General features: G+C 46.4%; 1 protein-coding gene across 8 annotated transcripts in view; it reads right to left on the bottom strand.

Annotated features, from left to right (window-relative positions):
- The window catches only part of LOC114862306 (rho guanine nucleotide exchange factor 28-like), a 29,075-nt gene that overhangs the window by 9,776 nt on the left and 4,210 nt on the right, over positions 1 to 15,089 (bottom strand). For 3 of the 8 annotated variants that reach the window (XM_055511330.1, XM_055511328.1, XM_055511329.1), the window contains 12 exons: positions 14,283 to 14,466; positions 13,893 to 14,094; positions 13,545 to 13,620; positions 12,297 to 12,343; positions 11,616 to 11,679; positions 4,673 to 4,794; positions 4,257 to 4,582; positions 3,513 to 3,672; positions 3,258 to 3,369; positions 2,982 to 3,059; positions 2,132 to 2,174; positions 421 to 510 (listed from right to left, as the gene is read on the bottom strand). In XM_055511330.1, the coding sequence (XP_055367305.1) occupies positions 421 to 510; positions 2,132 to 2,174; positions 2,982 to 3,059; positions 3,258 to 3,369; positions 3,513 to 3,672; positions 4,257 to 4,582; positions 4,673 to 4,794; positions 11,616 to 11,679; positions 12,297 to 12,343; positions 13,545 to 13,620; positions 13,893 to 14,094; positions 14,283 to 14,466 (1,504 nt within the window). Of the gene's footprint in view, positions 1 to 420; positions 511 to 2,131; positions 2,175 to 2,981; positions 3,060 to 3,257; positions 3,370 to 3,512; positions 3,673 to 4,256; positions 4,583 to 4,672; positions 4,795 to 8,592; positions 8,853 to 11,615; positions 11,680 to 12,296; positions 12,344 to 13,544; positions 13,621 to 13,892; positions 14,095 to 14,282; positions 14,467 to 15,089 lie in introns of those variants that run through there. The other 5 variants (XM_055511332.1, XM_029162474.3, XM_029162477.1 and 2 more) reach the window with 5 other exon arrangements.

Raw genomic sequence — 15,089 nt, 5'->3', positions numbered from 1 at the left:
TGCTGGAAACATGAGTCACAGTCATATTTATACCAGGGGAACAAACCCTGCACAGTGGTTAACTCACATAAGCTTCTGATGAGTAGATCAAATCCTACTAGTATTATCTAAATGCGTTCTGTCAAGTACATTTAGAAATTTACATAAATATAATTCCTGACCTAGAAGCAGTTTATACTCTTTTTTATGCATATTTATCCAGACTGTTAGAGATCTGAGTCCATCCTCCCATGTAAATATCACATTTTCCAAGTGGTGTCAGGCTTTCGGACCGTACTGACATTACAAACGCTAATGTAATTTACATTCATATCAGTACAGATGACGAGAATCTGCGTGTTAGTCGATGCACTAAGAGATGGGGTTATAATGGTTCAAGCCACGCATGCATGGCTGTGATGGCGTTCTGTGGAAACATACTCTTTGAGGAACTCTGTGAGGGTGAGGTGTTCAAGTGATGCGCTGCCCTCCTCTTCTGCTGACTGGGCCCGTTTACGGAAACCCAAAACCCTGTATGGATATAACACACCTCAGACCAGGTTGTTGTGTCTCAGCTCGTCAGGAGACTGAAACTGTCATACAGATATGTATAGTGTCTACGATTAGAGTCTAGGAACCGTTTCGAAGTGTTGAATGTGAACATGAATGAAGTGTTATATAAGTGTTACATGTAGAATATTTATTTATCTCAGACAGTAAATTTACCTCAGACTGTACATAAAGCTCCGCTTTCAGTGTTTTCACTGACCAACTTACTGTAACTGTATTGTGTTTAGGGTATTCTTAGGTTGATGTTGCCACCAGAGCAGCACTTTGACCTCTGTTATATCATGTCTTTTAATTACAGTGCCATGGACCTTGGAAGCCTAACTGTGTAAGTGTAATATTTGCCCATTGTTGCTGGAGATCACCAGTCTGTGTTCACCATTGTCTAATGCTTCTCTTTGTGTGCGTCATTAGGAAACAGGATAAAGCTGATAATCCTGACTGCAGGCAGGCCTTCTGTCTGTGAACCCACTTTATTGTAGCATGGGCTAAAATATCCCCCGACCTGTACCTTTAATACCCCTCTTTGCATGGATGGCCCATGTTGTGGGCACTGATGCAGACGTTGCAGACGCACATTTTGTGTATATCAGACTGTCTTATGCTGAGCAATAAGATGAACCACGGACGAGTCTGATTCCAAGACAGTAAAGCAGTGAACTGTATTACGTGTGTTGCATTTGCTTATACTTACGAAATATCTTAATTTTTGAGCAGTAAAAACACTGAAGCAATTTTCAGAACCAAACAGTTAATAGTTCTAGTGAATTGGCATATCACCGTTCCCAGCTTTTTGGGAAATAGGTTCTGTATTAGCAAACGCCCAACAAAGGGCTCCACAGTAATAACTCATAAAAAAAGAATAACCTTGTCTAATTGTAGCTCGTCAACAAGGTCTATGAGATTAAATCATGTTAAGTGAATGGAAATATTTGCTTCCAACTCACACATGTTGGTTGAATACAAATATTTTGCTGAATGGGCTGTAGTTGATTTGTCAGAGCAGGCTGAAATTAAATAGTTTAATACAAATAATCTATTCTAATGCAATAATCTGATGATATAATATGACAATTGTGTTGTCTAACATGATCTTCTATAATGTTTCCTCAGTTAGAAATGCAGGGTTATTAGCATATGATAAATGTAATGAAATTAATTAATATGGTTTGTGACATTTATAAAATGATAAGAAAATAAGAAAAATCTGTTAGATGATGCAAAGCAAATAAAAGAAACAAAATGCAATGCAAACTGAAAATACATTGTATGATATAGACATTTTCATTGTGGTTGGGAAAATTAAGCTGGATGATTGTAGGGTCTGGGAAAGACATGTCTTGGTTTCCTCAAAGTTAGTCTAGTCTGACCCTGCAACAAGAAATATGTCCCATCCTGCACGCTCAGACCCTAACCACAGGGTTGACGGTGCAGATACATATGCACATATACACATATACACACGCTGAGCCAGTGTCTAACCACTGTTCAGCACTGATGCCTTAAAAAGGAGCAACATGTGAGCAGGAACCTGCACAGCTGAGTGGCGCTTGCCTACATTCATGAACTGACAAACAGGTTTTACCTCTTCTCTCTGGGGGTCTCAGTCAGGCTGAAGCCTCTCTGCTCTGTAAGAAGAACATGCAACTGAGTAAACCCATATGACCCATATGTTAATAAAGCTGAAAACATGTACATGGATTTTAATATAATCAACCGAGTGGTTTAAACGCCATGAACCCAAATCAGAAATAAGACCAAATACAAGAAAATGTCTGAAACCAGAAAACCCCTGCAGAGAAAGAAGAAACACCACAAACATGATTTGCCCAGAAAAACAGACGACAGTGAAGACGGAAAAGTACGAACCATCCAAATGGAAGCAAAACAGAACGGGCAGAATTAAGCCCTCCTTCAAATGATGTGCGAGAGTAATGCAGAAAAGACATTAACATGCCTGGGGAAATTAAAATCTTAAAGCTTCAGACCCATTTGTCAGTTTATTGTACAAGAAAAATGGGAATTTTGGATGAGTGATGATGTTTTATTACCAGGGAAGACGTTTTAGCTTCAACATCTGCGTTTGATAATCTAGGAATTCAATTATTGGATATGTTCTTCACTGAGACAGTGAATTGTGTCTTGGATGCGATGAGGACCACACACGCCACAAAACGACAGCATTGTTTTGTAACCAAGATGTCTGAGAAGCTCAGCTCACGAAAACACAACAGAATAGAATTTCACTTTTCACAACATTAATAAAAACAGTTAGAATTTTCATCAATTATTCCATATTATGTTTGGTAGTGGGCCATGGAAGGGTTAACCAAATGTACCATTGATTCCAATGATTCACCAGAAAGAGTGAAATCCCCACGCTGACATGCAGCTGGAGCTCCGGAGCTGCCGGTTTGAAGCTGTGCTGTACTTACTAACTTGGCTGAGGTGAGAAAAGGATTTAAAGAGAAACAATGCTTGAAGGAGAGAGCGGCCGCTGCCGAGTGCACCATCTACACAGGGCAAAGCATGGGTTAAAGCTGTGCTCTCACTCACAGAGTAGAGAGCACTGTAGCGTAGCTGACTCCAAAAACACTTAATTTATGACACCTGTCTGGTCTTCCTCCTGTTAGACATGTGGCACATGTGTCCATTCAGCTGACTCCTGGGAACAGAATGGTTACAGGGCACGGGGGTCAAAGTTCACCTACCCTCTGCCAGGTCAGTGAGTGCTGCATCTCGGTTTAGCAGCGGCCGTGACGACTTCGCTTTGGGGGAGGAGTAGGAGTAGGAGCGCAGGCGACCCTCAGCTTCCTCCGAGGTCTGGGTGAGAAATCAAATCAGCAGTAAGACATCAGGGGAAAAAAGACTGGCTGCATAGAAGGTACTCAGTACCCTGAGGTATTTGACACGTGCGTAAACGCTGGCGAATGCGTGACGTGAGCTGCTGGTGCTGGACCTCTTACCTTAGTGGACCTGTGCGTGCTGCTAAAATCTGGTGAGGTGTCAAAGGAGTCCCTCTCCTCTCCGGCGCCAAGCTGCAGGATGGAGCGCTGCTTTAACGATGAGCAGGGGTAGGAATGTCCAAGTACGTCCTCCTCTCCGCTGTCACACTCAACGCTAGGACTAATTACACACAAACACAGCCACGCACAGTTTAGCTGCTCCTGCTTATGATATATTCATCAATTCCTAAAGTAGGATAGAAACAAAGTAAGACTTTCTACTAACTGTCAAAAGTCCTGGTACCACAGAACCCAGAAGTAGACAAACATGAAGCCGAACTGCAATACTTTCTACTAATAGAAACTCAAAACTGTCCAAATCAAGCTCGAAGCATGCAGCCCTTTCTAATCTTCTGTCCTAATACAGACGATAGTGCAGCACTGAGGAAACTGGAAGGAATTTACAGCAACAGCTACACACAAACAGCTCAATTGTGTCCAGGCTTCCTGTCACTTTCCGCACCTTCAGTGAGTTTGCTCACTGCACTCAGCCTCAAAACCGATGATATTAGACCGAGTTAGTCCCTGAATGTGTAGAATTCTTAATAATTTCCTTAACAAATGGGTGCTGAACATTTTTTACATGAAAAATCTTATTAATAAAAAAATACATAAAAGAAATAATTATTTAAAGGATTATTTTAATAGCTGGCACTTAGAGTCCCCTTTTTAGAAATCAGATAATTAAAAGCAATAGCGTCCAACCTCAAGGCCTGGCTCGTCTCCGTCAAGCTGTATCCTCTGCGGGTCAGAGCAGGAGAACCTGGTGGATGAGACTGCGCCTGACGCCGCTGGGCTCCTTCGAACAAACGAAAGGCGGAGGCTGGGGGGGAGGAAGGAAAAGATGAGGCGATAGCAGACGGAGAAGGGAACCCCCTCTCTCCGCTGTGGGGCGAGGATGGCTGGAAGGAGCAGTTCCCTGAGTCAGGAGAAGTCATGGAGAGGGAGTCCCAGCACGGGCTGCCAGCACCGGAGCCATGAGTCGCCTCCTCCTCCTCGGGACAGTGGTATTTAATGTCAGCACCATCCACCTGGCAGAAAGCGAAGGCAATGAAGGGTAAATCAGTCCACTAGTGACTTCTAGCTTGTATTGTCACAGTGTAAACCACAGCCACACTCACCTGGTCCACCAGCATGGCATTGGCAAACACCCGGTCTTTGCCGTGGATCATCGCCGACAGCCTGGCAGCTGCAGCCAACGTCGGGGACAAAGTCTGGCTCTCCCTCACGGACTGGTTTTTATCTAGAAGGAGCCATGAAGCCACAGAGAGGGGGGGGGGTGGATATTTCAATATTACATCTGGTTTCCACAGTAACAACAAATATCTCCTCACAAACACAGGAAGTGACATAGACATCCTGGGCAGCTGAATGTCATTGTTCTGGAGCGAGAGGCTCCGCATGGGCCTGTTTGTCTGCACACGCACACACACACACACACACACACACACACACACACACACACACACACACACACACGCACACACGCACACACACACACACACACAGTGTTGTAAGTGAAGTAGGCATTTGGAGGCATGTTTCTTCTCCACCCTGGCTTAAACGCAGCGAGTGGGTGGAAACATCTAGCGGTGAGCACACAGTAGCATTGACAGGAACCCTCTCAACACAGTGGAGCCACTGTGAGCTGTATCCTGGTTCTGCTGGTAAAGTTCAGAGAACACACACGGCTCCTCTGGGATGTTGCTCTGCACAAAACACACCTTCTGCACAACAAAACATTGGAAAGACGCTTCACTTCAGCAAACCTTTGAGGAACACAGCAGAGTATGGTTTAAATGTGTTTGCAGAATGGGATGACATTCAACTAAAACCAAGTTGTGCAGAAGTGCTAAGATTCAAAACATTAAACCAAAAAGGAAGAAAAAACACTGTACAATTCCAATGATGCACGGCTCTAAATAAACTGACAACAAATATCAATTTTAAGAACAGCTGAGCAAATCTCCAGAACAACAGCCAACTACAGTTTCCTCAGCCAAGAATTAATTCCTGAAAAGAAAGCTTTTGCACTGGAATTAACATAATCCTTTAATATTTACATTAACTCTTTTTATACTTTGATGCAAAAAAATCGACAAAAAAAAATCTTGTGATTTGTTACAACTAATCTGTCAACACCCTCTCAGTAAACACGCAGAAGCAGACCATAACTCAGCTGCTCACAGGCCGTGACAGTGTTAAACGTGTGAAGAGTAGCACTGAGTTCCCATTCTGCTGAGCACTCACAAAAAAAACAACACACATTTTAAACAGGAAGTAACACAGACGCAATTAGCAGGAGAGTCGGCCTAATTACCTTAATTAAATTATTATGCTTCTAACGTAGGTCTGACTTTATGATGTGTCTACAACAATGGCAGTAATGCAAAAACGTGTCTTTGGCTCCACTGTATCCCCCAAGCAGATATTAAAACAAATCCATAGTTTATCCATAGTTTCCAAGCTGCCAGCGCCACAGAGGACGAGAAAAGAGGTCCAGCATTTGCAACAGGGAATAAATCAGACCAACAATTGGCTATGCTTCCTGTGGGCGGTGAATCCAATAAATCTGAGAGGCAACTGGGAGTCAAGCAGACAGTGATGAGGACACCAGATGATCCCTGATGTAAAGAACTAGACTCATGTACAGTCAAGGCAGAGACCATATCAACCTGAAGTATCTCCAAGACCACACGATAACTCCAGCAACTCAACTGTTACTAGAGCCTGAAATTATCAGAAAGCTGTAAGATTTAGAACCTGCCGGTCTATTGTTAGAACACCTGGGCCCGCTTCGTTCCACATCACAACATTATACTGTAGAAGAACCAAAATCCACATCCATGATCCCTGTGAGAATTATGGTAGACGGTACAATGTGTATCGTACGACTGAGCCCAACATTGAACCCAGGTAGGGGGTCGGATCATGGACGGCGATCAAACTGCTGTTTGAAAGCAGAGACAGCTAATAGCTCAGGTTCTGGGCCCGGTCCAAAACCACAGCTGGCTGCCCCGAACTGATCACTCACACACCTCTGACCCATAAACACCGCCTCAGTGAACATTACTGTCAGCCGCAGCGATCTGTGTTTAACATTAGTTAAGTGGGGGAATAACAGAGAAGCAGGGAGTTCATATTCCTAACAAGTCAGAGCTGCACAAAATCAATCTTTCTGCTAGAGAAGCTGTAGTTCTAGCAGAGACAGACGGGCCTGTCTGCAGGCTGCCATCTCAAAGGGTCCCACGGAACCCAGAGCAGCGTGCGCGGGTATTTGTATAGGAGTTTTGTTCTGGGAAAGGTATATTTGGAGCGATGTGATATTCAGAGCACGTCCCAAAGTGAGAACCAACCCCGTGCAGTAGCAGACGCTGGAACAGCGGCAGAAGGAGAAACAAGTGAAGGCTGCAGGTCTACAAAGAGCCAGACAAAGACAGCAGTCAGTGCCAGGTTTCCAGAGCAGGGCAGTTAAACACGGAGGGTGACCCTTCAACCCAGGCGCACCCCTGGGAGAGAGGGGATGGCAGAGGGCAGGATGGGGAGGAAGGAGGCGGCCTAGCGCGGGGCCTCCGTCTCCAGATTTACACCCATCACACGCCGGACGGCAAAACACAGCCGAGACAAACACAATCCTACACTTAGGCGTGTTTATTTGAAGCCGCTTCTTTATGAAAAGACTGGCCACACTGAACGTCTGGCGCGTTGGACAGAGTTCGACGCAGGGCAAAATAACAGGCCGAGGCCAAAAAAGGAGAAAACAAATCAATACACAGATTTATGATCTTATAAAAGTAGAGGAGTAATTATTTGACTTTGGTGTTTAGGCTGTTTAAATTATTAAAACAACTGTCGACCAAAATCTACAAAGCCGCTCTGAGTTACGACACCTGCAGTCAAACATCCCGGTCCAAGCATCACAGTGTGCTCCCATGGTGTTTACACTCGGGTTCGTCACGCTGCTGGGCAGGTCCAGGAGGGGAAGGTAGAGGGAGGGGGCAGCCATCAGCCCTGGAGCTGGAGAAATAAACCCGCGGCACCTGGAATCACACGTCACAGGTGCGTCCCGTCGCGTGAAACGGGGCGCTTCGCTTCAGTCCGACCCCCAAACCGGCCCGGATCCACACAGCGGTTTCACAGCGCTGCCGTTTCGGGGAGAGTTCGCAGATGCCAATCACAATTAAGACGCAATAACACGCGTAATCTTGCAGAGGTTTGCAGTGAACGATGAGGGACAGACCACTGGAGCTGAGCCATGACACAGACATGGCAGTAACTCGAGCTTCCTCCAGTTCTCTCCATCTTTTCACTTCCCAACGAGCACCGACGGCCATTTTCACCTCAGCAGCGAGCTCTTTTTTAATCATTACATTTCGGTGTCCCATGACTAAAGGCAGGTTAAAGCACCAGCAATAACCCACTTCACGGCAGCCACCTAAAGCATGTTTACGAATGAGGTCAGAGCCAAAATTAGACCCATCATATAACACAATACAGTGAACCTCCATCACTCACTGTGACCTTAATAATAAACATATAGAGAAATGATCACCTTGTTGACTGTTAATAAACCGAGCTTTTATAAATGTAAAACTCACGTCAGAGCTGCTGCATTCATTTTAAACTGTATGTGTGAGCGAGAGTCTGAACTTTAGGTGACACCTGAACAAAACCGCGTGTCCTCCTCCGCCCGCGGCTCCACAGTGGGGTCGGTCCACGCAGACAGCGGCGTGGGCCCGAACCCACTCCATCAGCCTCCAGCCAACATCTGACATTCCCCAGCGCACTGTCAGCGCTCAGGTTACATCACCGCGGCCGCGCGTGCGGCGGCAGCGGCCTGCGAGTCACAGTGCGTAATGGGAACGTTCTAATTTTAACTTTATTGTTGCGCCGCTTACAGCCGAGTCCTCCATCTGCCATCAGTCACATGAGCGTGGAGCTACATAAAACACACACGTCTGTCACTCGCTCGTGTGTCTGTGACTAAAGTGAACCAGTCGTAACGTGTCAATGACGGATCTCCATATACTGTGTTATTTACCTTTCTTTCCCATCTTCCTTCGCATCCTCATCTTGGGAAAAGAAGGCCAGGAGTAGTTGAAAGGACAGTCCGAGTCAGAATCCATGATTTGTTGTCGCCGTCCAGAAAGTCCTCATCCGCACGACCCAAGGTGTTGGTTGACCAAATGAGCGGCGCCTCACTTTGCGCTCATGTCCCGCGGCCGAGCGGACTGCAAAACAGCCAGCCAGCTACGGCACTCATTCCTCTTCTGGCTGCAGACACTCTGACACTTCAGGAGTGAGCCAGCATGTTCCCCTCTGTATCCCCCAGTCACCCCTCCCCCTAAAATCCTCCCCCTCCCCCTCCACAACTCTGAACCAACTGTCCGACGGAGCCGGGACCCAAGCTCGTCTCCTGCCTGTTCTTCCTCACAGTCTCTTCACTGACTTTCCCCCCTTCCAGTCGGCTCCTCTTTAAATCTGTGACAACCTCTGGTTCCGTTTAGTCCTCCTCTGTCTCACTCACGCACGCAGCATGAAGGGAGAGGGAGCGAGATCGACACATGGTGACAGCGGCGGGGGGAGGAGGGTACTGAAGGCCGGAAAGAGTGACTGAAGGAGGGAGAGAAGCGTGGAGAGGAAAAGTCAAATATAGGCCTGACTTCAGAACCTACAGCGAAGACAAACACGGGGGCAGACAGCGTCGGCCGAGGTGACTCTCACACACAGGAGAAATCATTAACCTCCTGGGTTCATGATTGTCTCACAGATATGCCAGGCTGCTCGGAGGTACGAGCCTGGTGCCACGTCCCTCTCCAACACCCCGTCCCCCGTCTCTTTCTCTGTATTTTAGCATGTCAAAGCCAATCTAAAGGGAAACGCGGGTTCTGGGTGGTGGAGGGGGGGGGGGGGGGGGGGGGGGCGACTGCCAGGTCAGCAGCCTCACCATGGAGACAGCAGTGAGAGCCGCTGCTGTTTTCTTCCCCCCCCGACTTTCCTCCTGCTGCCAACTTACAGGACTACAGTGCTCCATTAAAAGCTGCATGAAAACCAGCGAGTTTGGCTGGAAGTGATAAAGGCGAGCGAGCGGGACAGTGCAGGGGCTTCAGGAGACAAATCAGACAATGGCACCCTGGGAAGAGGTCAGACGCGGGTTTATAAACGCACATAAATGAAGGAATGCAGTAAAGGCGAGCTGTGCCAGCGGAGCATATGCAGAGAAGTGAAAAGATGCACACTACAAATACTGCTTTCTCTGTGTGGAGAGCAGGCGGAGGCTGTTGGCACTGTCTTTGTGGGGTTTGTGTGAGGTTTAATCCCTTTTTCCGTTCTCCAATTAGATCCCTCAGTCGGGGTCGGGGACTCTTGTTAGCGTTCCCGGTTGTGTGCTCTTCGTCTGTCATTCTGCCAGCTATCCATATCATAAATACCCTCTTCTCGCTGCTACCCTACCCACACACACACACACACACACACACACACACACACACACACACACACACAGACTCTCCCTCTCTCTTCCACGCTCCGCTCCCGGGGGATCTCAAACAAGCTGCTGGAAAACTGAATTCAGTAAAGCCCTGGCAACCCCCATTCAGCCACAAACACCCCCTTATTTTACCCCTCCACAGCCCTTGCCCCCTTCAGAGAGCTCTTCCCCGCTGCATTTTCCCTCTACACACATGCGTGAGCACACACACACGCACACACACCAGCGTTGTTCCTCTCTTTGAGGAGTACTGGTGATGTTTTTGCTAAACGTGCATTGAAATGCTGACCTGGAAAGATGGGGAAGGACAGAAAACCTTGATATTCAGGATTTTTTCATGGTCTAAACTTACTTTTGCAATATTGTGCTTATTTTTTCATGCCAGTGAAACTGTAGTCATTCCAAACTGGAGTGAGGGAAGAGGTGGCATCGGGAAGACGAGGGGAACATGACGGCTACGCTCCACATTCCTCATACCCGGCTGAACCTCTGCCTACAGAGGTTCTGTCCGTCTGTTTGATGACGCAGCAGTGTAAGTCAAGCAGCCGTGAAGGCAGCATTTAATCAAAACACACCCGATTCACAGTATGTTTCAGTTCAAACAGCTTCGGAATGTCTGACGAGGAAAGGGTCAAAGGAACATGGTAATCCGGGAAGAATGACATGTATAAAGCCTGAGTCACTTTCAGTCTGAGCTCTGCTGGCGTTTTATGTAACTTCAAAAAAAAACGCAACACAAAAGGAAGTTTAAGGTAATTTAACGAGAGTTTCAAGCAGGCGCTCGCTCTTCAAAGCCTGCACCAAACATTTAACAAACCCACCAGCAGCCAACGAACATACACACAAACACACAGAATGCAAAATGGCTAAAGCGTATAGCACTGAGAACAGCACTCGCCACAGGAAGTTCAAATTGCAGATGTCCACTGCCAAGTGTTATAAAGCCTGAAGCCTCAGCTTATAACCACAGCATTCTTACACCGAGGCATCAGTCTGCTCTGCAGCAATACAAGTCAATTATTAACCCGCAGGATGTTCCCACTCTCAAATCCTTCCCTTCCCGTCCAAAGCCAGACCCGAGCGAAGCCACCTTCAGACCCATAGCCAGAGTTCAGAACCGTTCCCTGTCGCTGCGGGCAGGAACAGCACGGCCCACGAGTCGCATTGGAGTGTTTCATCTCAGTGCCACAGCCCATGTAAACACAATGGCAAAAATCTAAAAGCACCAGGGAGAGGGGGAGCACACTGGTCAGAATAAAGTGTGTGTGTGTTGAAATGTGATCCTGCAGTCTGGGTTTGATGGCAGACAGCCGTGGTCTAGGATCAGAGCCCAGCTCCAAGTTCTGTTCAGGAAAGGAAATGTTTCCTGCAGTCCGACTGGCTCAACGACTGGAACCTACTTCGGTTTCTGTGAGTTTCTATGAATCTATCACCACCTAAAATATTAATGATCAGGTTCATCCAGCGCAAATGATGACACATAGCTGAGAAACACTTAAAATTCAAATCCTCTAGAGAAGTTACCTTGCTTAAGTGGAAGTTCTAAAAAAGGATATTGAAAGTAACATCTTTACCTGAGTCGCACTGTGATGGCTCATCCTCTTCATTCAGACAAAACATGAGTTGCTCCTCATAGTCCTGAGTGGAGAAACAGGAAAGCTTTCACCAAACAACATGCACATTTCCAATGTGTGACTTTTTCATCAGGCTGCATGAACAGTGCAAAAGCTCCAGCACGAGTAGAACTAAGTACAAAAACATGAATCCAGCACAAAAACACAAGTGTGTGGTGAACGGCTAGGTGAGAGGTAAACCTAAAATAGGTAACCATCTGTATGTCATAAAACAGGTCCTATTGGATGACCAGAATCATGTGCACACGCCACACCTCTTAAATCACCAAACACACACTCAGCCGCTTACAAAGTCACTTATTCAGAAGTGTGTGCAAGGTGCAGGCTCCGACACCTTGAGAACAAGGGTACGACAATGTGCCTTCACCCGTCCATGAGATGTTCACGAGCGCTGAATGGGGCTTTGAGTTAAAGTAAGGATTCAAGTAAAATCACTGATTGGACTGACGTTATACAGTGATCTCATTCAGTACCGACTCGCTTGATGCTACGTGATTTCATTTGGTTGTTGTTACAACAACTTGTTGAGCGTCAGCCTTTAAAGAACAGCATTTCCCATGATCCTTCGCTGCATGACAGCAGCACAGAAGGTGGAACTTTTAAACTAAATGAAATACTCACATTTTCTTCTACAGTAGAACTTTCTTCAGTGTTATCAGGATATAATGCTAAAAGAAAAGAGACCATATTTACACACAGTCATGGAGAAGCTACTAAACTTCAAGAGTCTCAAGTAACTACAGATATTTCAGTTTAACAATATAACTTGAAGTTTTTTTTTTAATAACCTGGGGGGATCGCTAACATGTGGCCTGGATCTCCTCTTTTCACTTAACTACCACGTGTGTCCCAGATCAAAAGACACGGCGAATGATCACATAACAGAAACAAAGCAGGAGCACATAGAAATGAGTGCTTTGGGTGGTTGGAGGCACAGTCTGTGGCCATATAAAAACATAAAGGCAGGAAATGCAGCCGAGGGAGGCGGCGGCGAGTCAAAGGACATATAGGTCGGGGGAAAGCAGAAGCATGAAAGGGAGATGAGAAAGGAACATAAAGGCAGAGAAGTGGCAGGATGTACAGGAAGCTAACAGACCCTGACAGTCACAGCTCAGTGTGAGAGCACAGGCACATTCAGTCAAGTCTAAGCGGTTAAAGACAGCTACATACAAACAAGCGGAGACGTGTGCAGAGGGGACGCGATCCCTAAACCTTCAGCCACATACAGTAGTCATGGTAAACGTCTCTGAGCAACTTTGATGATGTCTCCATTTGTCATGTAGCGCCATCGTCAGGTCATAAATTTTATTTGTTCAGTAATTTGGTTTATGACAAAAAAAATATCTACTGATATTCGTGACACTTGTTGCTAATTAGTAGGTTTTAGTATTTCTTCCACGGCAGACAACAGCAAAACACCACTTGTTGAGTTTAATTTTTTATTTTTTAGTCTGTTAAATTGAACATTAAAATGACCATTTTTATTGCCCATTAAATTCACAATGATAAAAAACAGGAATATACTGACACCGATGTCTGACTTACACAAATAATCTTTTGTTTTCCTTTTAAATATATTTTATATTTTAATAATAAATATTTATTTCTTAATCGACACCTGACTGTCAGCGCTACTAAAACCTGCACCTAATTTGTTCTACACCGATTCACAGAATCGCAGCATCTCTAACGCGCCAGGAGAGGGCAGTACTTCACTATTAGTGATGTTTCCTGAGTATAAACCACTCTCATATAAACCACTGTAAGTGGATAAAAGCAGGACCACTGCAACATGAAAGAGACGAGTTCAAGTTAGGTGGTTTAACTTCCAAATCTCACAAAGCTGACAGATTAGGGTGGGTGCGATACCGTTCTCTGCAGGATCATCCACTTGTTCTTCCTTCCCCAAGATGGTCTCCACTTGTTCCCTCCTTAGCGCTTTGATCTGACGGTGAAAAGGCAACATTTAAAATATGAAAATGCTGTTAACATACAGACAGAGGACAGTCAGATCTGAAGTTCTGAAGTGGCAGTGTTTTGTGTAATTTGGTCTGTTTCCCTCAACAGCTCCCTCAGGTAAGATCACTTCACGGAGACTTTCTTTTTATATTTCAAATCAGATTTGAACCTTTTTTTGTTTTAAGATATGACTGAAGCAGCCACAGTAAGCGTTTGGGTTGTTCTGCAGCAGCACAGGACCGGGACCTTACAGCTCACCTCTCTGAGGAAGCTGTGATCTCTGAGCCGGTCTCTCAGAAGCAGGATGTCAGCGTGCCGGCTCTCCTCCGAGCTCCACCTCAGGTTCTGTCTGAGCGTTAGAGTCAAGTTTCCTGTGTCATGGCAAAACCTCAGCAGGCGGGATCGATCGGCCCAGACCTGGGACAGACCCGCTGGAGGCGTGGCCAGGGGGTTGGGTGGGCTGCAGAGCAACAGGATCATGCAGAGTTTGACAGCATCATTGCACATGATGTGGCCCAGCAGCTACTATAACCCGTATGGTGCTGTTGTTGTGTATTAGAAAGCTGTGCTGAATGCATAATGTTACAGCGAACCACTCATTCATCTGTCATGTCGTGCACTGCAGAGCCCTGCTGCTCGGTGTCTTACTGTATAAGCAGCTCCAGCAGCTCCGCGTCGCCCGCCGCCTGTGCCAGCTGCAGCGGTGTGACTCCCTCTTCATTGGGCAGTCTGACCGCCATCAAGCCCCCCGGCTGGCAGAGCAGCAGCTCTGCAAGGCGATACAGGCGCCAGCGCACAGCCAGGTGCAGGGGAGACTCTCTGGGACGGTGGTCTGCAGACGAGAAGACACACAAACAGCGTACAGCTGCAGAGATCAACGTGCTCCGTCGCAGCGAAGGCAGCTGTCGATGGAAGGAGGGACGTGCTGAGATAATCGTCTTCATAACCACCCCCTCATAATTAACCTAAATCTCACCATCTGATTTGTTCTCTTGGACAGAATCGGGCTCCTCTGCTGCACTGACCCACTTTAAGGCACTGCAAAATGGTGACAGCTTCTAATTTCAATATCTGCTACTCAAACAGTCCAAGGTCTGTCTCCAGGTAACCACAGACAATCTCCTACTCACTGGATGCTTGTTTTAGGAGTTCTGTTAACATTGTTTGTTGTAGTCACCATTGTTCATATAGACCCTATTAAAGATTGCTGCAGATATTGTGGTTTTGTTGGCTTCATCAAACAGCGACCTTTAGAGGCAGCTGAGATGAAAATCAGCAGCGCCACAATTCACTGCTGAAGAGTGGCGAGCCGTGCTGCCCAGCATGGGGAGTGGGAGATCACCGATGGACTGGTGCGGCCTCTGCAGCTCTGGAAGCTCAGTACCAAAGCATTCTGCTGAAGGAACATTCCTGCATCTACCCTTTGATTTCTGTGCCCGTGTTCTGGTCAGAAGC

Source organism: Betta splendens, chromosome 9 (assembly GCF_900634795.4).
Source record: "Betta splendens chromosome 9, fBetSpl5.4, whole genome shotgun sequence".
Taxonomy (NCBI): domain Eukaryota; kingdom Metazoa; phylum Chordata; class Actinopteri; order Anabantiformes; family Osphronemidae; genus Betta; species Betta splendens.
This window is presented reverse-complemented; position numbering and strand designations above follow the sequence as displayed.